Source organism: Melanerpes formicivorus, unplaced genomic scaffold (assembly GCF_026170545.1).
Source record: "Melanerpes formicivorus ecotype bairdi unplaced genomic scaffold, bMelFor1.0.p_v2 SCAF_21, whole genome shotgun sequence".
Taxonomy (NCBI): Eukaryota; Metazoa; Chordata; class Aves; order Piciformes; family Picidae; genus Melanerpes; species Melanerpes formicivorus.
In genome coordinates, this window is record NW_027142373.1 from 11,745,886 (window position 1) to 11,773,630 (window position 27,745).

At 57.4% G+C, this 27,745-nt stretch overlaps 1 protein-coding gene across 3 annotated transcripts in view; it reads left to right on the plus strand.

Moving 5' to 3' along the window:
- The window catches only part of PIK3R6 (phosphoinositide-3-kinase regulatory subunit 6), a 62,763-nt gene that overhangs the window by 9,901 nt on the left and 25,117 nt on the right, over positions 1-27,745 (plus strand). For all 3 annotated transcript variants that reach the window (XM_068151614.1, XM_068151612.1, XM_068151613.1), the window contains exons 2-7: positions 12,098-12,218; positions 14,698-14,781; positions 15,360-15,451; positions 21,873-21,941; positions 23,039-23,171; positions 27,519-27,588. In XM_068151614.1, the coding sequence (XP_068007715.1) occupies positions 12,206-12,218; positions 14,698-14,781; positions 15,360-15,451; positions 21,873-21,941; positions 23,039-23,171; positions 27,519-27,588 (461 nt within the window). In that variant the 5' untranslated portion in view covers positions 12,098-12,205. The remainder of the gene's footprint in view (positions 1-12,097; positions 12,219-14,697; positions 14,782-15,359; positions 15,452-21,872; positions 21,942-23,038; positions 23,172-27,518; positions 27,589-27,745) is intronic.

A 27,745-nucleotide genomic window follows, 5' to 3' on the forward strand; every position in this document is an offset into this window, starting at 1 on the left:
GAGGGGCAGTGGTTTGAGACTGGAGCAGGGGAGATTCAGGTTGGCCATCAGGAAGAAGTTCTTTGCAATGAGAGTGGCAAAACACAGGCACAGGTTGCCCAGGGAGGTGTTTGAGTCTCCACCCCTGGAGACATTCAAGATCAGCCTTGCTGTGGCCCTGGGCAGACTGCTCTAGCTGGGGGTGTCCCTGCTGACTGCTAGGGGGTTGGACAAGATGCCCTTGGAGGGTCCCTTCCAAGCTAATGCAGCCTGTGACCATGTTGCTAAGTGGTGGTGGGAGAGGGGAGAGGAGGAGCACGGCCTGGGGGCAGCTCCTCGCTGTGTTCCCGCACAGGTTTTTCTTGCCCAGCGCCTGGGGCTGGGCTGATCACAGCCCCAGGAAACCTCAGCCCTGCTCCTGCAGCCAGGCTGTAACTGAAGCCAGGGCTGCAGGAGGGCTGGAGGGGCTGGCTTTGGACAGGGACTAAATATAACGTGGAGAAAGCAAACATGTGAGCACCCCAGGGCGGCTGTGTCCTCCCCTGTCACTGCTGCCCTCAGAGGGCACATCCCTCAGGGCTGGCCCTGCTCAGCAGAGGCCCAGAAAATGATGTCTGGCCTTCAAGCCAGGTGGTGCTGGGCAGTGGAGGATGTGTTGGAGGGCTGGAGAATCAGGGCACAGAATCACAGAACTGTTTTAGGGGGAAAAGGCCTCAGAGAGCATCGAGTCCAACCAGCAACCAACCCCACCATGGCCATCAAACCATGGCCCCAAGTGCCATGGCCACAGGGTTCTGGAACACCTCCAGGGATGAGGACTCCACCACCTCCCTGTGCAACCTATTTGATGACTGAGCTGAGCCCACCCAAGTGCTGCTAGCCCAGATTCCACCAGCAGAAGGGCTGGGTTGAGGCCTTCTTTCATGGCTTCAGCTACCTCTGTCTTGCTCACTCTGTGGCTGAGGTCTGCCACCTAGCCTAGGGGATCTGGGGTTTTGTCATTTCCACCAGCTCATGATGGTCTGAGAGCAGCAGGTCTCTTCTGAGGGGGACTGTGCAGCCCTGTGTTCTCCTGCCCCTCTCCTCTGCCCTGGTGAGGCTGCATCTGGAGTATTGTGTCCAGTTCTGGGCCCCTCAGGTCAGGAAGGAGCTCAGGGAGCTGCTTGAGAGAGTCCAGCACAGAGCTACAAAGATGCTGCAGGCAGTGGAACATCTTCATTAGGAGGAGAGACTGGAGGAGCTGAGGGCTCTGTAGCTTGGAGAGCCTGAGAGGTGATCTCATTGCTGCTGATGAAGATGTGCAGGGTGAGTGCCCAGAGGCTGGAGCCAGGCTCTGATGGGTGATGCCCAATGCCAGCACAAGGGGCAGTGGTGGAAGCTGAGGCAGAGGAAGTTCCATGGAAACAGGAGGAAAATGTTTTCCCTGTGAGGGTGCCAGAGCCCTGGAGCAGGCTGCCCAGGGGGGTTGTGGAGTCTCCTCCCCTGGAGATACTCAAACCCCACCTGGATGTGTTCCTGTGTGACCTGCCCTAGGTGACCCTGCTCTGGCAGGGGGTTGGACTGGATGAACTTTTGAGTTCCCTTCCAGCTCCCAACAGTCTGTGATTGTGTGACTGTCACCAGGGACAGCCTGGGCCACTTCTCTAAGTACAATGAGGGTGAGGTGATTCGTGTCAATGGAGACATCTCCATCTGCTGTGGGACTTCAATCCCACCCCAGTGTCCTCATATCCTGAGGGCTCAAAAAGGACTCTGCTTCAACTCCTGCCATGGGTTGGAGCTAAAAGGGAATATCTGCCACTTTGCTCTGCTGAAACCTCACCTGCAGTGCTGTGTGCAGGTCTGGAGCCCTCAACATAGGAAGGACCTGGACCTGATGCAGAGGGTCCAGAGGAGGACCACAAAAATGCTCAGGGGGTTGGAGCAGCTCTGCTACAAGGTCAGGCTGAGGGAGCTGGGGGTGTTCAGCCTGGAGAAGAGAAGCCTCTGGGGAGACCTAATTCAGCCTGCAGTACCTGAAGGGGGCTACAGGAAGGCTGGAGAGAGACTGTTTGCAAAGGCCTGTAGAATCAAGACCAGGGACAATGTCTCTAAGATGGAGCAGAGCAGATTTAGATTGGATGCTAGGAACAAGTTCTTCCCCATGAGGGTGGTGGAACACTGGCACAGGTTGCCCAGGGAGGTGGTTGAGGCTCCCTCCCTGGAGATATTCAAGGTGAGGCTGGACAGGGCTCTGGGCAGCCTGATCCAGTTGGGGATGTCCCTGCTGAGTGCAGAGGGGGTTGGGCTGGATGAGCTTTGGAGGTGCCTTCCAGCCTGGCCCATTCTATGATTCTCTGATCCTTCCCTTGGGACAGGAGGTACAATCCTGCAGAGCTGGGCTGTTCCTCCAGCAGGTGCCCCAGGCTCTGGGGGCAATGCCATTGCTGTGCCATGTGCTCCCTTGGAAGTTCACCTGGCAGGACTTTGAAGTAATGGTCAGCAGACTGGAACAGGCTGAGGAAGGCTGGAAGGGGCTGCTGTGGGGTGGGACATGGCCTAAGGTGTCTCCTGGAAGTCAACTATACTCCTGGTCAGCCTGGAATCCCCTGCACCTCCTAGAGACTCCTGGGTGTTTGCTGGCAGTGTGTTGGCAGTGCTTCTGAAAGTTCCCCAGCTCTCTTGGTGGGGAGGCTGTGACTCTGCTGGCACCTTCTGACTGTCTCTGCTGAGGCTGCAGCAGCTCAGTGGTGTGTGGAGGTTGGTGGCCAGGTGACCCTTCCTCTGGTATAGGACCACACAGTGCTGAGCCTCATCCAGGGCCCTTTGAGACTGCACTTTGATCCTGACACCCTGCAGGATGTCAGCCTGGGTGGTAAACCAAATGGTCTGACAAGGGCTGAGTGACCATAGATTCTCCCTGGTGGAGGACAGGAGCAGCTGATGCAGCCCAGCCTGGCCTCTGCCTGCAGCAGGGGCTGATGGCCTTCTGTCTGTATAGCCTCATGGTGTCCATCCAGCTGTAGCTGGGACCCTCTTGACACATCCAAAAAGCAAACAGGAGAATAAGTGATCTGCTGAAACCCAGCTCATCACAGGGGCTTTGGTGTCTGTCCTGCTAATGGCCACCCTCAGAGAAAAGGGAAGGCTTCAGTGTGGTCTCCCCACCCTGCCTCCCTTGCTGTAAGCACCAAGGACAGGACAACCAATTCCTTGTGCAGGCCTGGACCAGAGCATGAAATGAACAGTGGACCCCTGCTCAAAGTAGTTCAGTGAGGTGAGCAGTGGGAGGGTGGAGAGGTGAGGGAGGCAAACTGAAGGATTCCAGCCCCAGAGGCTTCATCTCCACATGGTTGTGGCTGTCCCCTCCCTGGAGGTGCTGAATGCCAGGCTGGATGAGGGCTTGTCAACCTGGGCTGGTGGGAGGTGTCCCTGCCCATGGCAGCGGGTTGGAACTGGATGACCTTTAAGGTCCCTTCCCATCCAAACCATTCTGTGGATGATTCCATGACTGCACTTCAGCTTGTATTAGCTTGGCCAAAAGTCAGCAGCCACCAAACTGGTCCCCACCTCTGGCTCCCCATTAGCTGCTGCCCTGCAGAGGAGGGGCCCTGAGGTTGGGTCTATGGAGTGCTCAACCCCCAGTGATGCACAGAATGGGTTTGGGTTGGAAGGGACTTTGAAGCTCCTCCAGTTCCAGCCCCTCTGGGACTGGCAAGGCTGCACTCCACAAGGCTGCACTCCACAAGGATGTACTCCACAAGGCTGCACTCCACAAGGCTGCACTCCACAAGGCTGCACTCCACAAGGCTGCACTCCACAAGGATGTAGTCCACAAGGCTGCACTCCACAAGGATGTACTCCACAAGGCTGCACTCCACAAGGCTGCACTCCACAAGGCTGCACTCCACAAGGCTGCACTCCACAAGCATGCACTCCACAAGGCTGCACTCCACAAGGATGTACTCCACAAGGATGTACTCCACAAGGCTGCACTCCACAAGGATGTACTCCACAAGGCTGCACTCCACAAGGATGCACTCCACAAGGCTGCACTCCACAAGCATGCACTCCACAAGGCTGCACTCCACAAGGCTGCTCAAGGCCTTGTCCAAGCTGACCTCAAACACCTCTGGAGAGGAGGCATCCACAGCCTCCCTGGACAGCCTGTTCCAGTGCCTGGGTCCTGCTCATGCTTTCTCCAGCAGCCTAGAAACAAACCCAGCAGCTTGGAAAGGGGGATGAGACTGCAACCCCCTTCAAACCATGTTCTCATCTCCCAGTTCCTGGGGTGAGCTCTGCTTTCACTGCCGAGTACTTCGCATTGCAGAACAGAGCCAGGTGGCTCCCATGACCACCCCAAACTCCTGCAGGGTGACTTTGGGCTTACTTAAGGGCCTTTTCACCCAACCCCTCAGAGCTGTTGCAGACCCAGGAGAGGAGTGGGACTCCCCTCCTCGCCTTTCCCTTTGGTTCTGGCCTGCAGCTGAAGGGGCTGCAGCTGATGCCAGGGTATTTTAAGCACTGCAGAGAGCTCTGCAGCTCTGCGCAGAAGTGGGCTGAAGGCAGGGAAGGCTCTGGTCTTGCTGAGCTGGCAGACAGCAAAATAACCAGTTAGGGGCTGAAAGTGTGTCTCCTGGCTGCTGCATGGAAGGGAAGGGATCCAAGGAGGGAGGAAGGGGGACAGAAAGCAGAGAAGCCTCCACGGCTGCAGGCTGGGGAAGTGAGCAGCCTGCGGCTCGCACCGGCGCTTGCTCCGTGGCCCTGCGCTGTCACATTTCCCCTGGCCTCATCTGTCATCTCCCCACGGTCATGTGTGCTGCCTGGGGCCTGGGAGCCCTTCCTGTTCCTGGGTAGAAGCCTTGTGGTCACCCCTGGGCTCAGACACACGCAGCCAGAGCAGAAGTGAGCCTCGGCCGTGCCGAGCGGCGCTGAGCCTGGTGCTGGCTCCGTGGGCATCACTGCTTTGCCATCCAGCTCTCACCTGCCACACCTTGGCTGAGGAACCCCTGCCTGATCCACCTCCACCTCCTCCCTCCTCCTCCTTACAATGTGCCTGCTGGGACCATCCTGTGCCCAGAAGGGGGCTGTGATCCTGGGAGCTGGAAGGGCACAGGGGAAGGTGAGTGCAGCAGCCCAGAGCTGAGCAGGTTTGGGGCAGCGTCCTTCCTTGCACGGTCATTCTGGTCTCACTTGTAGCTTAGGTGGTGCAGGAACAGACTGTGGTGGGAGATGATATCTGATATGTGATATGTGATATGATAGGTGTTCAAATAAGGCTTGGCTGTGGCACTTGGAGCCATGGTTTTGTTGTCAGGAGGTGTTAGGTACTGGGTCTTAGGTTGGCCTAGGTGATCTCTGAGGTCTTTTCCAACCTGGTTGATTCTGTGATTCTATATATGACACATGATGTAAAATACATGAGAGATGATGAGAGATGATTTATGATATGACATGATATATGATATCATCTATGATTTATGATATGATATCCCAAGCCTTCAGGGGAGTGGGACAAGAATTCCCCAGGCCAAAGCCTGTGACCCTCTCTCTTGTAGGTCTGAGTTAGTCCACCAGGCTCTAGGATCAGCTCAGAGCCCATCCCCAGGAGTGGAGATAACCTCAGATTGGATGTTAGGAAGAAGTTGTTCCCCAGGAGGGTGGTGAGAGCCTGGCACAGGTTGCCCAGGGAGGTGGTGGAAGCCTCCTGCCTGGAGGTGTTTGCAGCCAGGCTGGATGTGGCTGTGAGCAACCTGCTGCAGTGTGAGGTGTCCCCTGCCCATGGCAGGGGGGTTGGAACTGGCTGAGCCTTGAGGTCCCTTCCAACCCTGATGATTCTGTGATTCTGTGATCTCCCTACTAGCACCAGGGATCAGCCATTTCAGAGAGGTGAGGCAGGCAGAGAGGATGTCTGTTGTGGGAGGCTCTGGTGCCTCCTGCTCCCCTCTCTCCAGGGATTGTCAGCAGCAGCCCTCATCTGCTGTGCTGGGAGGTGGAGATGTGGCACTGTGAATGGTGGCAGTCTGGTCCTAGAGACCCAGTGAAGCCCCCTGGGCTGAGAGGGTCTTTGCAAAGCTGGGAGAAGGGACCTGGCTCACCTGCATCCCTGGCTGAGAAGGAGAGGCTGCAGCACAGGGCTCTGTGCATGCCACCCCCACCCAGTGCCTGTGTGGACCTGGCACTTAGGGACATGCTTTAGTGTTGACCTTTCAGTGCTGGGTCGAGGGCTGGGCTGGATGAGCTTGGAACTCTCTTCCAACCTGATGTACTCTGGGATTCTGTGACCTTGGCTGGCTCACAGCATGTGGTGGGGCAGGGCACAAAGTGCAGAGGTGTCATAAGCAGGGTCTTTAGCCCCCCAGCCTGTGACCAGAAGGAGTGGCAATGGCAAAGGAGCCACAGGAAGGGATTTGTGCATGCAGAAGGTACAGGAACAAACCCTCTCCATCTTCCCCAAGGACAGCATCAAATCCCAGCATGTCACATCTGGTCTCCTGAGGTTTTATGGCTGCTGGGTTTTATGGAAGGCTGGGGAGGGACTGCTCAGGATCTCAGGTAGTGATAGGACTAGGGGGAATGGAATGAAGCTGGAGGTGGGGAAATTCAGGCTGGAGGGGAGGAGGAAGTTCTTCCCCATGAGAGTGGTGAAGCCCTGGAATGGGTTGTCCAGGGAGGTGGTTGAGGCCCTGTCCCTGGAGGTGTTTAAGCCCAGGCTGGATGAGGCTCTGGCCAGGCTGATCTAGTGTGGGGTGTCCCTGCCCATGGCAGTGGGGTTGGAACTAGATGATCCTTGTGGTCCCTTCCAACCCTGACTGATGCTGTGAGACTATGATACTATGGGTGCTGGGAGCAGCCTGGCAGGCAGAGGGGCACAGGGTGTGTGTCAGGGACTGCTCCTGTCTCAACAGGTCAAGAAACAGCCTGATGCAGTGACAGGGATCCTGCTACCCCCTCCAGGTGCCAGTGGGTGACATCTCCTACTGCTCTGACACCAGCCCTGGGGTCTCCATGGTGTCCCTGCAGCTCCACACTCTGATGAAAGGAGTTTCACCCAAATCAGCATCTCTGAGTGTGTCACTGCAGCTGCACATGGTTGGTGTGTCCCTGCAGTGACAAGTGGCTCCTGGGTGGTGCCCAAGGCACCCTTTGTGCCAGGCTTCATTCCTCATGGTCTGCCATGAGGGAGGGCAGGCAGCATCTCCATCCAGCATGGCCACAGAGGGCAGATGTGGTCCTGCTGGAGCACTCTGAACTGCTCCAAACTGGGGCTGAAGCTCTTCCCATACTCAGTCATAGAATCATAGAACAGTCAGGGTTGGAAGGGACCTCAAGGCTCAGCCAGTTCCAAGCCCCCTGCCATGGGCAGGGACACCTCACACTACAGGAGGTTGCTCACAGCCACATCCAGCCTGGCTGCAAACACCTCCAGGCAGGAGGCTTCCACCACCTCCCTGGGCAACCTGTGCCAGGCTCTCACCACCCTCCTGGCCAACAACTTCTTCCTCACATCCAATCTGAACCTACCCATTTCTAGTTTTGCTCCATCCCCCCCAGTCCTATCCCTCCCTAACACCCTCAGAAGTCCCTCCCCAGCTTTCTTGCAGCCCCCTGCAGATCCTGGAAGGCCACAATTAGGTCTCCTCAGAGCCTTCTCTTCTCCAGACTGCACAACCCCAACTCCCTCAGTCTGTCCTCACAGCAGAGCAGCTCCAGCCCTCTGCTCCTCCTTGTGGCCCTGCTCTGGACACCTTCCAGCACCTCCAGACCCTTCCTGGCACAGAGGCTCCAGAACTGGCCCCAATGCTCCAGCTGTGGTCTCAGCAGAGTGGAGCAGAGGAGCAGAATCCCCTCCCTGGCCCTGCTGGCCACACTTCTCTTGCTGCAGCCCAGGCTCTGCTTGGCTCTCTGGGCTGCAAGTGCTCCCTGCTGGCTCCTCTTGAGCTTCTCCTCCCCCAGCACCCCCAAGGCCTTTTCTTCAGGGCTGCTCTCAAGCCAGTCCCTGCCCTGCATCCTTCCTCCCCTTCTGGCAGCCCTGGTGTTTTCACCCTTGATATCAAAGCAGGAAAAAAACATCCCAAAATATGGAAGATGTTCTGCTCCTTTGTCCATGTGCTGCTTATGGCCAGGCCAAGGGAGAACCAGCAGCTGGTGCCTGTAAGGACCCAGGCTGACCATAGTCTTCCTCACCATGTGTGTTCTTTCATGCCTCTTCTCATATGACATTTCTCAGTCCCCCAGAAAGTGTGACTGGTCTCTGAATGTGCTGGGGTCCCGTTTGGGGCACTTTTGAGTTGAATTTTCATGGGATGCCCCCCAGCTGGAGCAGCTGGAGCAGGAGGTGGACTCTAGGCTCAGGCTCAGCTCCTCTTTGCTGAGTGAGGAAAGGCAGCGCTGTTCAAGCAGGCAGCTGAGCCAAGAAGTGAAGTTTCTCAGGCAGGAGGAGCTCAGGGCACTCTGGCCCTGTGGAGACCTTTCCTAAATGTGGAAAGCAAGTTCTGGAGGGCAGCTTCCCTGTTTGGCCAGCAGCTGCCCCACCAGGCACGGGCAGGCAGGGCTCGGGTGTGGGAAGCCAGCACCGCACTTAGCAGCAGCTTGAGTTTCACTTGGGCAGGGCCAAGCTCTGAGGCAGGGGTGCTGCAGGAGCCCAGGGTGCAGGCCCAGCTCCTCTGCTCAGCACAGGCACCATGGGTGAGCCCCAGCATCAGGGACCCCTGTGCTTGTCCCAGCAGGAAGATCATTTGGATGCCGAGCAGACGACAGCTGTGCAGCGCTGCTGCGTGGTGCTTGCTGCTCTGATAGCTGCAGGGGAGCAGGAGTCCTCCTCTGTCACACCTCCTCTTTCACTGAACCATAGAACTGTCAGGGTGGGAAGGGACCTCGAGGCTCAGCCAGTTCCAACCCCCTGCCATGGCCAGGGACACCTCACACTACAGCAGGTTGCTCACAGCCACATCCAGCCTGGCTGCAAACACCTCCAGGCAGGAGGCTTCCACCACCTCCCTGGGCAGCCTGTGCCAGGCTCTCACCACCCTCATGGGGAACAAATTCTTCCTCACATCCAATCTCAATCTACCAATCTCTATCTCAATCTAGGTTTGTTCCATGAGGTTCAACAAGGGCAAGTGCAGGGTTCTGCACCTGGGCTGAAACAATCCTCACTGTCAATACAAACTGGGGGAGCAGGTGATAGAAAGCAGCCCTGTGGAAAAAGACTTGGGGGTGCTGATGGATGAGAAGCTGGACAGGAGCAGGCAGTGTGAGCTTGCAGCACAGAAGGCAAATCACAGCCTGGGCTGCATCCAAAGCAGTGTTGCCAGGGATCTAGAGAGGGGATTCTGCCACTTGGCTCTGCTGAGACCTCACCTGCAGTGCTGTGTGCAGGACTGGAGCCCTCGGTATAGGAACATGAACCTGATGGAGAGGGTCCAGAGGAGGGCCACTAAAAATGCTCAGGGGGTTGGAGCAGCTCTGCTATGAGGACAGCTGAGGGAGCTGGGGGTGTTCAGCCTGGAGAAGAGAAGGCTCCAGGGAGACCTAATAGCAGCCTGCCAGTACCTGAAGGGGGCTGCAAGAAGGCTGGGGACAGACTATTTGCAAAGGCCTGCAGGGACAGGAGCAGGGGCAATGGCTTCAAACTAGAGCAGAGCAGATTGAGATTGGATGTGAGGAACAAGTTCTGCACCATGAGGGTGGTGGAACACTGGCACAGGTTGCCCAGGGAGGTGGTTGAGTCTCCATCCCTGGAGATATTTAAGGTGAGGCTGGACAGAGCTCTGGGCAGCCTGATCTAGTTGGGGATGTCCCTGCTAAGTGCAAGGTGGTTGGGCTGGAGGAGCTTTGGAGGTCCCCTCTGGCGTGGACCATTCCATGATTCATTGATTCTATGGGCTGATGGCCCAGCTGTGCTTGGAGGGACACAGAGGAGTGACAGGAGTGGGGTGGTGTGGGGACAGCTGGAGGTGGGCTCCCTGTTGCCAGCCACAAATTTGGGTGTCTCAAGGACCTCTAAAATTCAGGGAATGCAAGACCAAAAGAAGAGAAGGCAAAACCTGCAGGCTGCAAAAACTTCCCCTGTAGAACTTCTGAGAGGCTTCTTGCAGCTCCCTCAGACAGAGTCCTGCAGCTGCTGCTGTGCCCATGGGTGGGGAGATGGAGAGGGCAACACACTGGGGGAGATGATCCCTCACTGAGGGCACTGAAGGGGGAGGACTATGAGGTGCTGGACGTGTGGGCTGGGAGGGATCTGGGTGTGGGTAGATCCCTGCAGCTGAGCATCTCAGTGCTGACACTTCCAGATCCCTGCAGCTGAGCATCTCAGTGCTGACATCTCCAGATCCCTGCAGCTGAGCATCTCAGTGCTGACATCTCCAGATCCCTATGGCTGAGCATCCCAGTGCTGACATCTCCAGATCCCTGCAGCTGAGCATCTCAGTGCTGACATCTCCAGATCCCTGCAGCTGAGCATCTCAGTGCTGACACTTCCAGATGCCTGCAGCTGAGCATCTCAGTGCTGACACTTCCAGATCCCTGCAGCTGAGCATCTCAGTGCTGACATCTCCAGATCCCTGCAGCTGAGCATCTCAGTGCTGACATCTCCAGATCCCTATGGCTGAGCATCCCAGTGCTGACATCTCCAGATCCCTGCAGCTGAGCATCTCAGTGCTGACATCTCCAGATCCCTGCAGCTGAGCATCTCAGTGCTGACACTTCCAGATCCCTGCAGCTGAGCATCTCAGTGCTGACACTTCCAGATCCCTGCAGCTGAGCATCTCAGTGCTGACACTTCCAGATCCCTACAGCTGAGCATCTCAATGCTGACACTTCCAGATCCCTGCAGCTGAGCATCTCAATGCTGACACTTCCAGATCCCTGCAGCTGAGCATCTCAGTGCTGACATCTCCAGGTCCCTGCAGCTGAGCATCTCAGTGCTGACACTTCCAGATCCCTGCAGCTGAGCATCTCAGTGCTGACACTTCCAGATCCCTGCAGCTGAGCATCTCAGTGCTGACATCTCCAGGTCCCTGCAGCTGAGCATCTCAGTGCTGACACTTCCAGATCCCTGCAGCTGAGCATCTCAGTGCTGACACTTCCAGATCCCTGCAGCTGGGCATCTCAGTGCTGACACTTCCAGATCCCTGCAGCTGAGCATCTCAGTGCTGACACTTCCAGATCCCTGCAGCTGAGCATCTCAGTGCTGACATCTCCAGATCCCTGCAGCTGAGCATCTCAGTGCTGACATCTCCAGATCCCTACAGCTGAGCATCTCAATGCTGACACTTCCAGATCCCTGCAGCTGAGCATCTCAATGCTGACACTTCCAGATCCCTGCAGCTGAGCATCTCAGTGCTGACACTTCCAGATGCCTGCAGCTGAGCATCTCAGTGCTGACACTTCCAGATCCCTGCAGCTGAGCATCTCAGTGCTGACATCTCCAGATGCCTGTAGCTGAGCATCCCAGTGGTCACAGTTCCATCACTGATGCTTGGGAGCTGGGGTTGTTCAGCCTGGGCTGTTCTGCTCTGTTCCCCCATCATGCCCCACGTTGGCCTGCAGTCCTCTCACCTTCCTTTCTCCCCTCAGGATTGTTTGGTTTTCCTTATTCTTTGAGGGAACAATGCTTGAGGACAAGAGAAGCTGTCCAGCTCCAGGCTGGCTTCCTTCTGCAGCATACCCAGTTCCCAGTCTGTCCTCAGGGTTTGTTTCTCTGGGCTGCTGGATCAGGATGGCTGTGGATGAGGACTCCAAGCCTGGAGACCTCAGGGAAATTTGGATTCTTTTTGTCTCATCTTTTTCTGGTTTAATGTTGCACTTCAGCCTCATTCTCCCCTGGAGGTGACAAGGTACCCTGCCCTGCCTTGCTCTGCTGCTGAAGCTCAGCCCTAGAGGCCTTCTTGCTGCAGGGGGCTTTGAGGGCCAAATGTTCAGATGGGTTGAGCTTCAAGGTGAAGCTTTCACCAGCAAAACACAGCCCCTGAGCCATGCTGTGCTCACTCTTAGGGCTCTGCCTCCCTGGAGGACATCCTCCCTGCTGGACTCCCATGCCCATGGTGTCCTGGTGGCTTTGCCCTCTCTCCCAAGGCTCATGCTGATCCTGATCTGCACCACCAGCCCAATACAAGTGTGCCCTGTTTCTTTGCAGGTGAGACACAGGACCTAAGGCTATGCCCATGTCGTGTGAGGAGCAGCTGTGCACTCAGCCCTTCGTCAGAGACACTCTGCAGCCACCCTGCTGCAGCTCAGCTTGGTCATGGAGAGCACAGGTGGGTGATGCTGAGCCATGGTCTCTCTGCACCAAGCCTACAATTTCCTACAGGAGGAGGACATTGCCCTCATCACCCAACTGATACACTGCTTGGGTTTGTAGTACAAAGGAGCCAGAATCATTCTGCTGGCAGGGAAGAGCAGCCCAGGGTAAAGAGGGTCACAAAGTGTGGCTGAGAGCTGCCAGGCATAAAGGGACCTGGGGGTGCTGGTTGACAGCAGCTGAACATGAGCCATCAGTGTGCCCAGGGGGCCAAGAAGGCCAATGGCATCCTGGCCTGCATCAGGAACAGTGTGGCCAGCAGGAGCAGGGAGCTCATCCTGCCCTGTGCTCAGCACTGGTTAGGCCACACCTTGAGTCCTGTGTCCAGTTCTGGGCTCCTCAGTTTAAGAAGGACATTGAGAGACTTGAAGGTGTCCAGAGAAGGGCAATGAGGCTGGGGAGGGGTCTGGAGCACAGCCCTGTGAGGAGAGGCTGAGGGAGCTGGGGTTGCTTAGGCTGGAGAAGAGGAGGCTCAGGGGAGACCTTCTTGCTCTCTACAACTCCCTGAAGGGAGGTTGTAGCCAGGTGGGGGTTGGTCTCTTCTGCCAGACAAGCAGCACCAGAACAAGAGAATCACAGAATCAATAAGGTTGGAAAAGACCTCAGAGATCATCCAGTCCAACCTGTCACCCAACACCTCCTGACAACTAAACCATGGCTCCAAGTGCCACATCCAATCCCCTCTTGATCACCTCCAGGGATGGGGACCCCACTACTTCCCTGGGCAGCATATCCCAGTGGCCAATTACTCTTTCTGTGAACAACTTTCTCGTCACCTCCAGCCTAAACTTTGAGGTGAGCTAGCAGAGAACCTGATGTACCATGCCAAGGAATAGGGAATATCCCCTGCTCTTCTTCATAGTCCTGATTTTAAGACCACTCCAAAAGACATCTCTCCTAAGTGTTTTGCTGAGATGCTGAGTTACTGATTAAGCTCCACAGTTCTTCTTCCTCATTCCTGCAGGGCTTGATGCAGAGGACACAGTCTCAAGCTGTGCCAGGGGAGGTTTAGGCTGGAGGTGAGGAGAAAGTTCTTCACTGAGAGAGTTGTTAGCCATTGGGATGTGCTGCCCAGGGAGGTGGTGGAGTCCCCCTCCCTGGAGGTGTTCAAGAGGGGATTGGATGTGGCACTTGGAGCCATGGCTTAGTTAGTCATGAGGTGTTGGGTGACAGGTTGGACTTGATGATCTTTGAGGTCTTTTCCAACCTTGTTGATTCTATGATTCTGTGTGTGTGCTGGAGTAAAAGGACCTTGCAGCTCTCCTGGCCAACACCCCAGGTGCTTTCAGGGTGACTTTCATTTCCAATCTGTGATGTGCTGGTGCTCATGGCCAGCCAGATGTCATCTGAGAATACTGGTGGTGACAAGCCCTCACCCCACTTAGGAGTCACACCACAAACTGGGGCTGAGGTTGTCTGACTTATTTTTGGCCACAAGCTGGCTGCAGTTTGGTTTCGATGTGTGCAAGCTGCAAGTGGTGGTGCCCAATGCCTTCTTTCATGGCTTCAGCTACCTCTGTCTTGCTCACTCTGTGGCTGAGGTCTGCCACCTAGCCTAGGGGTTCTGGGGTTTTGTCATTTCCACCAGCTCATGATGGTCTGAGAGCAGCAGGTCACTTCTGAGGGGGACTGTGCAGCCCTGTGTTCTCCTGCCCCTCTCCTCTGCCCTGGTGAGGCTGCATCTGGAGTAGTGTCCAGTGCTGGGCCCCTCAGGTCAGGAAGGGCCTCAGGAACTTCTTGAGAGAGTCCAGCACAGAGCCATGGAGCTGCTGCAGGCAGTGGAACATCTTCCTTAGGAGGAGAGCCTGAGGGATCTGAGGGCTCTGTAGCTTGGAGAGGAGCCTGAGAGGTGACCTCATTCATGCTGATGAAGATGTGCAGGGTGAGTGCCCAGAGGCTGGAGCCAGGCTCTGCTGGGGGATGCCCAATGCCAGCACAAGGGGCAGTGGTGGAAGCTGAGGCAGAGGAAGTGCCATGGAAACAGGAGGAAAATGTTTTCTCTGTGAGGGTGCCAGAGCCCTGGAGCAGGCTGCCATGGGGGGTTGTGGAGTCTCCTTCCCTGGAGATACTCAAACCCCACCTGGATGTGTTCCTGTGTGACCTGCTCTAGGTGCTTCTGCTCTGGCAGGGGGTTGGACTGGATGAGCTTCTGAGGTCCCTTCCAGCTCCCAACAGTCTGTGATTGTCAGGGTTTTGCAGCCAGGCTGGATGTGGCTGTGAGCAACCTGCTGCAGTGTGAGGTGTCCCTGCCCATGGCAGGAGGGTTGGGACTGGCTGAGCCTTGAGTTCCCTTCCAGCCCTGACAGTTCTGGAACGTGGTGATGGTGCAGTCCCTGTGCTCACCCAAACCAGTGCCTCCTCCCCTGGGGCTGTCCCTGGGTGCCCATCTCCCAGGGGTGCTGTCCTGGCTGCTCAGGTGCTCTCTGTCCCCCCAGAGGTGGAGTCGGAGATCCTGCGCCGCGTCCGCAGCCTGCTGCGCCAGCTGGATGGACACCACCCTGCCTGCCAGTGCGACCGAGGTGAGCTGCAGCCCTGCCCTGCTTCCCAGCCACGGCCCCCCATGCTGCCCTGCTGGGGCACTGCTTGCCTCCAAACCCCCCACTCCTCCCCTCTCCCAGCTGGTGATGGGATGGGGGCACATGGGATGGGGGCACATGGGATGGGGGCACATGGGATGGGGGCACACGGGATGGGGGCACATGGGATGTTGGCACACGGGATGCCTTCACCCCGCTGGCGCTGCTCTGCCCTTCCTAACCTGCTCTGGGAGGTGCTAAATCTTTGGCAAGCTCCTGGTGCCCACCTTGCACCATCCTCAGCTGATCCAGAACAGGGCTGCAGCATGGCTTGTCCCTCGCAGGGGGTCAATGACTGGAGCCCAGGGCAGAGAAGCTGGGGGCTTGGCTCTGATGGGGCTGTCAGTGCAGCAACCCAGGGGTGACTTCTGCAGCAGCAGTGCCCAGCTCTCCTGACACCCCCTCCCCTCCAACATCCTGCCCCTGATCCATCACTGCTCTGCTTGGCAGCCTGACCTCTTCCCTGGCAGCCTGACCTCTTCCCTGGCAGCCTGACCTCTTCCTTGGCTTTCACTCCTCAGGGATGCTGCGCTGGACCCTGCACAAAAAGATTGACCAGAACCCCAGTAACAGCTCCATGCTGGTCAGCATCCTGGTGAAGGAGCTGGAGAGGGTGAGTGCTACCTCAGTGGGGTCCTCTGAGCACCAAGCTTGGGCTCTCTGCAGCATGTGCCCTGCTGCAGGACCTGGAGGAGCAGAGGGCTGGGGACTCAGTTCAACTCAGAGAGATGTTTCTGGGGACCTTGAGCCTGGCTGGGGACTGTGGCTCACAGCACAGAGTGGAAATGTGTGGGCCAGACCTTGCCCCCAGCTGATGGCAGCAAGGATCAGGGCTTGCCCCCAAAGGGACAGAGAGCCATGGGCAGAGCAGGGAACTGCACCAGCAGGCAAAGGAAACCAACCTCTGCAGGCTGGAAAGAGCCTGCTGACAAACGCTTCCCACCACCCCTGCACCTCCCTCACCTCACCCCAGCCAGCTCTGCTCACAGGTAGTGGAAATTTCTCCTCCATGTCACTCATTTCCACCCCAGGAGGTGGGTGGCGTCTGGTTCATGTCACTCATTTCCACCCCGGGTTAGAAATACCTAACCCAAGCATCCTGTCCTGAGGGGAGCCGATGGAAACTGCGGGGGGAGGGGGGCACGTTCTCTCTGATGGATTTCTCTTGTCATTTGCTGGTCTCTTGCACACCCTCAGCACCCTCAGCATCCTGGGGTGCTCTGCTTTGTGGTTTGGTGAGATGTCATCTGTCATAGCACCTTTTTTTTCCCCCTTTCCTCAAGAGCCTGCCTCATCTTACCCAGTGCCCCCTGATTCCGGTACAGGGATCGGCAGCCCTCTACCTCCTCCTCCACCTCCTCCTCCCCAGCCTGCTGCTGAGCCCCTGAGGGTCATGCTTGGTGCAGAAACCTCTCTGTACCGTTTTGGAGTCATGGTTGGAAGAGATCTGCAAGGTCATGCAGTTCAACCCTGAACCCAGGGCACCACCACACCATGGCCCTCAGCACCACAGCTACACAGCTCCAGGGATGGGGACTGCACCACTGCCCTGGGCAGCCTGGGCCAGGCCCTGACAACCCTTTGGGGGAAGAAATTGTTCCTTATGTCCAAAGTAAACCTCTCCTGGTGCACCTTGGGGCCATTTCCTCTTATCCTGTCACTTGTTCTTTGGGAGAAAGGACCTCACCTGGCTCCATCCTCCTTTTAGGGAGCTGCAGAGAGCAATGAGGTCTCCCTCAGCCTCCTCTTCTCCAGACTAAGCACCCCCAGCTCCCTCAGCTGCTCCTCCCCAGCCCTGTTCTCCAGACCCTTCCCCAGCTTGGTTGCCCTTCTCTAGACACATTCCAGCCTCTCAATGCCCTTCTTGGAGTGAAGGATGTCTCAATGTCCTTCTTGTTCCTCAAGTCCAACCTAACCCTCCCCTGGGACAACTTGAGGCTGTTTCTCTCTTTGGGAGAAGAGACCAAGGGCCACAAATCATAGATCAGAATTGTTTGGGTTGGCAAAGCCCTTTCAGCTCACCCAGGCCAACTATTCTCTGACTCTGCCAAGGCTGCTGCTAAACCATGGCCCTCAGCACCACATCCCTGCCTCTTTGAAACACCTCCAGGGGTGGGGATTCAACCACCTCCCTGGGCAGCCTGGGCCAGGCTTTGAGATCCCTTTCAGGGAAGAAGTTGCTCCTAATGTCCAACCTAAACCTCCTCTCATGCAGCTCAAGGCCATTTTCTCTCATCCTAGCCCTTGATGCTTGGCAGAATCATCTTCCTCTGCATCTTTGCTGTTCCTCCTGTTGACCTGGAAGGATGAAGCCACCTCACTCAGCACTGCCCAGCTCCCTGCTGCTCAGCCCTGGGGTGGACAAGCTCCCTCTGCAGAGGTTGTGCCCTCCCTCCATCCCCACTCTGTGTGACACAGATGTGTGCACACATCACAGAGCTGAAGGCATGGAGCAGGTTTTCCCAACCTCTGTTTCCTGCCTCTGAGCAGCTCTGAGGCTACTGCCAGCCTGTCTCCCCCAGGCTGTGGGGGGTTTGCCTTCCATCAGTGCCCTAGGGAGGGACCTTGCCAAGTGGCTTTTGCAAATCCAGACAGCCAGGAACACCCCCAGCACCCTTGGCTGGGGATGCAGGGGTTCCTCCAGGGGGCTTGAGATCTGCAGAAGCCAAGCCAGTCCCTCCTCGTTATCCTTGTGACCACTTTGCTGCTGCTCTCAGCATTCCTTGCCCAGCAGGGCTGGCAGGCCTCTTGGTCTGCAACTCCCTTCCTTCTCCCCTCATTCTTATGTTATTTTCCCTAGTCTCAAGGGATAGAAGGAGAGGAACTGGCCTGAAATTGTGCCAGGAGAGGATTAGGTTGGAGAGGAGTAAAAATGTCTTTGCTGCAGGAGTGGTCAGGGATTGGCAGAGGCTGCCCAGGGAGGTGGTGGAGTCCCCAGCCCTGCCTCTCCAACCTGATCTCCTTCCATGCCCAGGGGACTGCCTGGTGGATGTGGGGCAGGCTGTGGATGTGGTCTGCCTGGGCTTCAGCAAGGCCTTTGACACCATCCCGCACAGCAAACTCCTGGCCAAGCTGTCAGCCCCTGGCTTGGACAGCAGCAACTCTGAGCTGGGTTAGGAACTGGCTGGAGGCTGAGCCCAGAGAGTGGTGGTGAATGGTGCCACAGCCAGCTGGCAGCCAGGCACCAGTGGTGTGCCCCAGGGATCAGTGCTGGGCCCTGTGCTCTTTAACATCTTCATTGATGATCTGGATGAGGGCATTGAGTCAGTCATCAGCAAGTTTGCAGATGACACCAAGCTGGGAGCAGATGTTGGTCAGTGAGAGGGCAGAAGGGCTCTGCAGAGGGACCTTAACTGACTGGACAGATGGGCAGAGGCCAACAGGATGGCATTCAACAAGTCCAAGTGCCAGGGGCTGCACTTTGGCCACAGCAACCCCAGGCAGTGCTACAGGCTGGGGTCAGAGTGGCTGAGAGCAGCCAAACAGAGAGGGACCTGGGGGTGCTGATTGACAGCTGCCTGAACATGAGCCAGCAGTGTGCCCAGGAGGCCAAGAAGGCCAAGGGCATCCTGGCCTGCATCAGGAACAGTGTGGCCAGCAGGAGCAGGGAGCTCATCCTGCCCTGTGCTCAGCACTGGTTAGGCCACACCTTGAGTCCTGTGTCCAGTTCTGGGCCCCTCAGGTTAGGAAAGATGTTGAGCTGCTGGAAGGTGTCCAGAGAAGGGCAAGAAAGCTGGGGAGGGGTTTGGAGCACAGCCCTGTGAGGAGAGGCTGAGGGAGCTGGGAGTGTTTAGCCTGGAGAAGAGGAGGCTCAGGGGAGACCTTCTTGCTCTCTCCAACTCCCTGAAGGGAGGTTGTAGCCAGGTGGGGGTTGGTCTCTTCTGCCAGGCACCCAGCACCAGAACAAGAGGACACAGTCTCAAGCTGTGCCAGGGGAGGTTTAGGCTGGAGGTGAGGAGAAAGTTCTTCACCAAGAGAGTCATTAGTCATTGGGATGTGCTGCCCAGGGAGGTGGTGGAGTCCCCATCCCTGGAGGTGTTCAAGAGGGGATTGGATGTGGCACTTGGTGCCATGGTCTGGTCATGAGGTCTGTGGTGACAGGTTGGACTTGATGATCTTTGATGTCTCTTCCAGCCTCGGTGATACTGTGAGACTGTGAGGTGCTCCAGAACCCTGTGGCCATGGCACCTGGGGCCATGGTTTGGTGGCCATGGTGGTGCTGGGTTGCTGGCTGGACTGGGTGATCCCAGAGGGCTTTTCCAACCCAAACCATTCTCTGATTCTGTGATTCATCCCTGAAGCTCTGCTGGTAAATCAGTGTCACTTCTCATCTGCCTGGTGCTGCAGCAGCTCTGAGCAGTCAGTATCAGCCTCAGATGATAATGCAGCAATTTCATGCTTGAGCTCCTCCAGGGCCCTGGGCAAAGCTCAGCTGGTGTCAGCTAACCAGCAGGGTTCAGCCTATTGATCATTTCTGGACTGTTGCTGCCATCACTCAGCTCCAGCAGCACAGCAGCCCTGGGGAAAGGTGCAGGAAGTATCTTGGGGGTGGAAATCTCTTTCCCAGGTTTATCCATTCCTGACACAGAATCACAGAATGGCAGGAGTTGGAAGGGACCTCTGGAGATCATTGACTCCAAACCCCCTGCCAAGGCAGCATCACCTTGGAAAGGTCACACAGGAACATGTCTCATAGTTTCATAGTTTCACTCAGGGTTGGAAGGGACCACAAGGATCATCTAGTTCCAACCCCCCTGCCTGGGCAGGGACACCCCACACTAGATCAGCCTGGCCAGAGCCTCATCCAGCCTGGGATTAAACACCTCCAGGGACAGGGCCCCAACCACCTCCCTGGACAACCCATTCCAGGGCTTCACCACTCTCATGGGGAAGAACTTCCTCCTCACCTCCAGACTGAATCTCCCCACCTCCAGCTTCATTCCATTCCCCCTAGTCCTATCACTGCCTGAGATCCTGAGCAGTCCCTCCCCAGCCTTCCTGTAGCCCCCTTCTGATACTGGAAGGCCACAATGAGGTCACCTCGGAGCCTTCTCTTCTGCAGACTGAACAGCCCCAACTTCTTCAGTCTGTCCTCACAGGAGAGGAGCTCCAGCCCTCTGATCATCCTCCTGGCCCTTCTCTGGACACGCTCCAGCACCTCCAGGTGCTTTGGTCCAGGTGGCTTTGGAATGTCTTCAGAGAAGGAAACATTCATGTCTCCCAAACTGGAGACTTCACCACCTCCCTGGGCTCTGCCACCCTTAAATTATTGAAGCTTCTCCTCATGGTTGGGTGGGACTGTTCATTTGTGCCCATTACTCCTTGCCCTGTCTCTGAGCACCACTGAACACAGCCTGGGCCCATCCTCCTACACCCTGATCACACCCTCTACCCTCCCCCCCCCCCCCCCCGAGTCTTCTCTTCTCCAGCCTGAAAAGGCCAAATTGTCTCAGTCTCTGTCACTGGAGCTGTGGTTAGAGCCAAATCAGACTGCAGGGAAGAGCTGGAGCTGTGTCAGCTTGAGCATCCACCCTTAATGGGAAGGTCAGGAGTCCAAGCCTGCAGTGGGCAGTAGTGTCCTCCCTACTCTAGTCACGAGGTCTGTGGTGACAGGTTGGACTCGATGAGCTTTGAGGCCTCTTCCAACCTTAGTGATCCTGATCCTGATACTGATCCTGTTTCCTCATGGGCCAGGATGTGGCCACAGCAGCATCTCCCTTTCCTGCTCACTCTGGTCCTGTCCCACAGCCACCAAGACAGGCTCTGCCCAGAGCTTTTGCATTTCCATGTGAGCTTTTGCAACAGAAAGGAGATCCCTGAGCTCATGGACCTACTGTGTCTGTGCTTCAGAGCTCTGGGGCTGCAAACCCTGCTCTTGGAGAGCTCCTGGAGCCTACACATCCATCAGGGTCCATGGAAGCTTCACAGAATCATAGAATCATAGGTTGGAAAAGACCTCAGAGATCATCAAGTCCAACCTGTCACCCAACACCTCCTGACTACTAAACCATGGCACCAAGTGCCACATCCAATCCCCTCTTGAACACCTCCAGGGATGGTGACTCCATCACCTCCCTGGGCAGCACATCCCAGTGGCCAATCTCTCTGGCTGGGAAGAACTTTGTCCTCACCTTGAGTCTAAACTTCCCCTGGCACAGCTTGAGACTGTGTCCTCTTGTTCTGGTGCTGGGTGCCTGGGAGAAGAGACCAACCCCCACCTGGCTACAATCTCCCTTCAGGGAGTTGGAGAGAGCAAGAAGGTCTCCCCTGAGCCTCCTCTTCTCCAGGCTAAGCAACCCCAGCTCCCTCAGCCTCTCCTCACAGGGCTGTGCTCCAGACCCCTCCCCAGCTTTGTTGCCTTTCTCTGGACACCTCCCAGCAGCTCAACATCTTTCCTAAACTGAGGAGCCCAGAGCTGGACACAGGACTCAAGGTGTGGCCTAACCAGTGCTGAGCACAGGGCAGGATGAGCTCCCTGCTCCTGCTGGCCACACTGTTCCTGATGCAGGCCAGGATGCCATTGGCCTTCTTGGCCCCCTGGGCACACTGCTGGCTCCTGTTCAGGCAGCTGTCAATCAGCACCCCCAAGTCCTTCTCTGTTTGGCTGCTCTCAGCCACTCTGACCCCAGCCTGTAGCACTGCCTGGGGTTGCTGTGGCCAAAGTGCAGCCCCTGGCACTTGGACTTGTTGAATGCCATCCTGTTGGCCTCTGCCCAGCTTGGTCTATCCCCTGCACCCTTCCTGTGTGGGATGCTCACCACACAGGACCTGTTTGTCCCAGGGACATCCTGCTCACCCTGATGGCTCATGGAAGGACCTCAAACCTACCTTGACCTGAGGAGCATCACCCCTAGGCCAGGATGAAGCCTGTGCTCACTGTGTGTGTGTCTGAGCCGCTGGGCAGGCAGAGCCCAGCACATCCTGGCAGCTCCAGTGGCTCCTCTCTCTCTGGTCTCTGCTGCTGCCAGTGCTGCTGCCCATCCCAGCACCCTGCCAGGCTCTGCCTGCACTGATGGAACCATTTCTCTCCACAGGCAGAGCGAGGTGACTTCAGGCATTACATCATCCCCTTGCTGCACACACTGATGTACACCTTGATAAAGGTAACCTGCAGTGGGCTTTGCTGGGGCAGGAGCCAGAGAGAATCCCTCAGCACATAGCTCTCTCCTGAAATATCCCAGGAGCAGCCCAGCAAAGACATGGGACAGCCATGGCTGGACACAACTCTGTCATCTGTGGCATGCCTGGGAGTGAGGAGAGGTCCTTCAGAGGTCCTTCCAGCTGACCACTTCACCTGGTGGAGTTTAGGTGCCTGATGGTGCAGGAGATTGCAACCAGGCAAAATGTGTGTCCACAGTGAGCCTGACTGCTTCAGATCCTGATCCTGGGTGAGGGCAATGCCCTGAATGAGTCCAGGCTGGGGGTGAAGGGCTGGAGAGCAGCCCTGAGGAGAAGGACTTGGAGGTGCTGGGGGGTGCAAAGATGGAGCTGAGCTGGCACTGAGTGCTGCCAGCCCAGCCCCAGCCTGTCCTGGGCTGATCCCCAGCAGTGAGGGCAGCAGGGGCAGGGAGGGGATTCTGCCCCTCTGCTGTGCTCTGCTCAGACCTCCCTGCAGTGCTGGGGCAGCTCTGGAGCCCTCAGCACAGCACAGACAGGGAGCTGGTGGAGCAGGGCCAGGGGAGGCCACAGCAATGCTGGCAGGGCTGGAAGCCCTCTGCTGTGAGGCCAGGCTGAGAGAGTTGGCCTTGGGCAGCCTGGAGAGGAGAAGGCTCCAGGGAGACCTTCTGGTGGCCTTGCAGTGCTTCAAGGGCTGAGCAGAAAGCTGGGGACAGACTTCTGAGCAGGGCCTCTGGTGAGAGGGCAAGGGGGGATGGTTTGAAACTCAAAGAGGGAGATTGAGACTGGAGAGAAGGAAGAAATGTTTGCCCCTGAGGCTGCCCAGAGAGCTGGGAGCTGCCCCCTGGCTGGAAGCATTGCAGGTCAGGATGTTTGGGGCTGTGAGCAATCTGCTCTGGTTACAGATATCCCTGCTGGCTGCAGGGGCTTGGACTGGTCCCTTCCCACCCAAGCCATGCTGTGCTCTCATGTTTGAAGCCCTGGTGGGTTTGGGGTGGTCCTCTGCTCTCTCTGTTGCAGGTAGGGGTAGCACCATCAGTGGTCCCTGCCTGCAGCACGTCCTGATGTGCCTCTCTCTCTGCAGGCTCCCTGCATCTCAGATGAGCTCTGTGGCAGGGTCTATGACTTCTGTAAGAAGCTGCTCACCCTGCCCAAGCCCTTCTGCACCATCGGCCTGGATTATGCTGCCAGGCTGAAGATGGAAAGGGCAGCACCAGGTATGAAGGTTCCTGCACACTGCCTGTGCATGGCAGGCTGCATGGCTTGGGTCCTTCAGGCCATGGCAGTCGCGGCTTGAGGGACTTCCATCCCTGGCATGGACCTTGCCTGCTGCAGTGAGCAGTGGCAGGGATTGCTGCAGGGAGCTGGCCAAGTGCTTGGGAGCTCAGAGCTCCCCAGTTCAGGAGGGACAGAGAACTGCTGGAGAGAGTCGGACAGAGAACTGCTGGAGAGAGTCCAGGGGAGGCTGCAAAGCTGCTGAGGGGCCTGGAGCAGCTCTGGGAGGAGCAAAGGCTGAGAGCCCTGGGGCTGAGAGCCCGCAGAAGAGCAGCCCCAGAGGGCAGCTGAGCAATGCTCAGCAAGAGCTAAAGGAGCTGTGGGGGGCAAGAGGCTGGGGCCAGACTCTCCTGAGTGGTGCCCAGGGACAGCACAAGGGGCAGTGGGCACAGACTGGAAGCCAGGAGGTTCCATCTGAGCAGGAGGAGAAAGTTGTTTGTTGTGAGGGTGCTGGAGGCCTGGAGCAGGCTGCCCAGAGAGGTTGTGGAGTCTCCTGGCGTGGAGAGCTTCCAAGCCCAGCCCCTGCAGCTCGATGCCATCTGTCCCCACTTCCCTGGCCATGTTTTCCCCCCACAGTCCCAGCAGCCTTGGTCAAGGTTGTCACAGGCAGTGCCTGATGCCAGCAGCGTGACAGGTGCCCTGCCAGCCCCAGAGGGCTCAGCATCAGCAGGCAGCCCCTGGGGGCTGAGCCTGCTTCCCTCCCTGCCCAGGTGCCATGGGCAGCCCTGAGCCCCACGGGCTCGCTGCTGCCAGGCACTCAGAGCTGCCTGTGCCACGCAGGACCTGCACAGCCCTCCTCAGCCTCTTTCCAGTGAGGGTGGGGAGACACTGGCACAGGTTGCCCAGGGAGGCTGTGGATGCCCCTGCCCTGGAGGTGTTGAAGGCCAGGCTGGATGAGGCCTTGAGCAGCCTGGGCTGGTGGAGCTGTCCCTGCCCGTGGCAGGGGGTTGGAACTGGATGAGCTCTGAGGTCCCTCCCAACCCAAACCCACTCTGTGGGGCTATGAATCTACAGGAGGTCATCAACAGCCACACTCCCAACAAAGCCTCACCAAACATACCCACAGGAAGAGCCAAACACATCTGCAGGCAGAGCCAAATAAATGACTGCAACAGCAGCAGGGAGAAGCAAACCAAAACTCTGCCTACAGCAACCTCCTTCGGCAGCTGCCTCCCAGCCTCCACCCAGCCTGGGAGCAAAGGCAGCAGCAGAGCTCCTGGCCTGGGGAGCAGCCCCAGGCCCAGCAGAGCTGGGGGCTCCTGAGTGGCTCAGCTGCAGCTTGGGCTTGGTCCTGATGGGCACTGGAGGTGCCACAGCCCTGGCACACGCTGGGCAGAGCAGCACTCTGCTGCCAGCACTGAGCAGCCCTGGCCTCTGGCTTACACTTGGGGTGCTGAGCCCTGGGGAAGTGCTGCCTGCCCAGCACGGGGGGGAGCTGAGGGCAGGGCAGGGGTGGCAGTGGTGCCACCAGGACAAGGGCACAGGAGCTCAGGGCAGGGCAGTGGTGGCAGTGGTGCCACCAGGACAAGGGCACAGGAGCTCAGGGCAGGGCAGTGGTGGCAGTGGTGCCACCAGGACAAGGGCACAAGAGCTCAGGGCAGGGCAGGGGTGGCAGTGGTGCCACCAGGACAAGGGCACAGGAGCTCAGGGCAGGGCAAGGGTGGCAGTGGTGCCACCAGGACAAGGGCACAGGAGTTCAGGGCAGGGCAGTGGTGGCAGTGGTGCCACCAGGACAAGGGCACAGGAGCTCAGGGCAGGGCAAGGGTGGCAGTGGTGCCACCAGGACTAGGGGACAGGGTCCTGGGTCCCTGCAGTGGGGACCACCCACCCCAGCCACACGCCCAGGCTGGCAGTGAGTGACCCAACCCAGCTGTGGGCACAGGATGAGCAATAAGAGCCTGCTTTGGTGGGGGGCTCTGTCTCCTTCCATCAGCTCCTCTCCATGCTGGGCAGCAGCTTGCTGCAGCTTGGGTGGCTCCTTGCCCACCAGCACCCACAGGCAGTGGCCACTCTCTTTCTCCAGCCACCTTCTCCTCTTCATCTTCTTCTTCCTCCTTCCCTTGGGCACCTTCAAGCTGTTGTGGATATGGCAGAGCAGAGAGGGCAGGGCTGAGTGGTGCTGGGCACAGAGCCAGGCCCCATGCCTGCCTTGGCACCCAGGGGCTCCTAACCCTGGGCTTGAGAGGATGTGTTGGGCTTGAGAGGATGTGTTGGGCTTGTGTGGATGTGTTGGGCTTGAGAGGATGTGTTGGGCTTGAGAGGATGTGTTGGGCTTGAGTGGATGTGTTGGGCTTGAGTGGATGTGTTGGGGTTGAGAGGATGTGTTGGGCTTGAGAGGATGTGTTGGGCTTGAGAGGATGTGTTGGGCTTGAGTGGATGTGTTGGGCTTGAGAGGATGTGTTGGGCTTGAGAGGATGTGTTGGGTTTGAGAGGATGTGTTGGGTTTGAGAGGATGTGTTGGGCTTGAGAGGATGTGTTGGGCTTGAGTGGATGTGTTGGGCTTGAGAGGATGTGTTGGGCTTGAGAGGATGTGTTGGGCTTGAGAGGATGTGTTGGGCTTGAGAGGATGTGTTGGGTTTGAGAGGATGTGTTGGGCTTGAGAGGATGTGTTGGGCTTGAGAGGATGTGTTGGGCTTCAGTGGATGTGTTGGGCTTGAGTGGATGTGTTGGGCTTGAGAGGATGTGTTGGGCTTGAGAGGATGTGTTGGGCTTGGGAGGATGTGTTGGGCTTGAGAGGATGTGTTGGGCTTGAGAGGATGTGTTGGGTTTGAGAGGATGTGTTGGGCTTGAGAGGATGTGTTGGGCTTGAGAGGATGTGTTGGGCTTGGGAGGATGTGTTGGGCTTGAGAGGATGTGTTGGGCTTGAGAGGATGTGTTGGGTTTGAGAGGATGTGTTGGGCTTGAGAGGATGTGTTGGGCTTGAGAGGATGTGTTGGGCTTGGGAGGATGTGTTGGGCTTGAGTGTGGCAGGGCTGGGGAGGGAGCCTGGGGCTGCGGCATGGCTCAGGGAAGAAGCTTCCAGAAGCTTCCTGCCCGGCAGACAGGAGCTGCCTCTGGCCAGGGCAGAGGCAGTCAGCACCTCCGAGCGGACAGCGCTGCCGCAGCCTCCACGGCCGAGAGCACTGCAGCCCAGGGCAGGGACTGCTGCTTGGAGCAGGGTGTGCAGCGCTGGCTCCTGGGGCAGGGACGGCAGCGCTGCTGCCGGCGAGGAGTGTCAGGAGGAAGGAGCAGCAGAGACGACGTGGAATGGCTTGGGACTGACCGATCCTCCCTTGCCTGCCCCTCTGTTCCACTCCTGGGGGGAAGGGGAGAGCAGAGCTGGTCCCGGGGAGCAGGGAGGGGCTGAGGGGTAAGGTTGTGGTTCTGATCCAGCTGTGCTGAGCTCTGTCTTGCTCTGCTTCAGTTAGTAAATTGGTGGTGGTTTGGTATCAATTGCACTGATTTTGTTTCCCCAAATCCAGGCTTCTTTTCCCCAGGGCTGTAGCTGGGGAGGGAGCCCTCCCTGCCCTCTGTCTCCAGCCTCTTGTGGCATTTTCTCCTCCTGGTTGCACTGCAAGAGGCTCACTGGGAAGCACAGAGACAGCACTTCAGCCCTGATGGGACAGCTTCAGGCACCCCCTACACCCAGCCAGGGCCAGGGAAGGGGGCAGGGCTAGCCCAGGACACCAGGGTGGGCAGAGAGGATCTGTCATCATCACACACACTGCTCACCACCTCAGCATGACGATGATCCAGGTCCAAGCTGCCGTGGGCACCCTGCTTGAGCAGGGTGGGTGGACTGGATGATCTCCAGAGGTCCCTTCCACCCCCCACCATGCTGGGGCTCTGGGACTGTAGCTGAGCAATGCAGGGCAGAGGTATCTTTCCCAGCCTTAACTGGGTGAGGACAAAAGCCACCTCTCCTGGTTCAGAAACGTGCTCTGCTTTTCCTATCCACCCAGAGGCCATTCCTGCTGTGGACCTGGGGAGAGAGGCCGGCAGCAAGGCTCTTCCTCCTGCTTCTGATGCTGCTCTCAAGCCCATAATCCTCTAAACAAAGGAAGGGAAACACAGGAAATCATCCCAGAATAGAGAGGAGCTTCTTTTTATGTAGCATGGCCTATTTTTGGCCTTGCCTATATTTAACCCTGGGCTCCATTCTTGGCTCTTTTCATCATCTCTCCAGCAACAGCTGCTTGCTGACTTGGCAGACCTACCATCAAGCTCGACAAGAAGGAGCAACTCCAGTGAGTTGTGGCATGAGTTCTCATGCTCTGACCCCTCTGTCTTTGTCCTCTTGCCTTTGCCAGGTACCTTGTACCAGAGAATGGTCATTGCTGAACAGAGCCTCAAGAGCGACCCATACCCCTACCAGGAGAAGTGAGTAGCACCTCTCTGAATGCCTCTGGCTGCTTTTGCTATCTCCCAGTGCAATGTCTCCTCTCCCTGTGCTCTCAATTGATGCCAGATGGAGCAGACAATTTGAGGATGAAGCAGACTGCAGTATGAGCCAGCAGGGAGCACTTGCAGTCCAGAG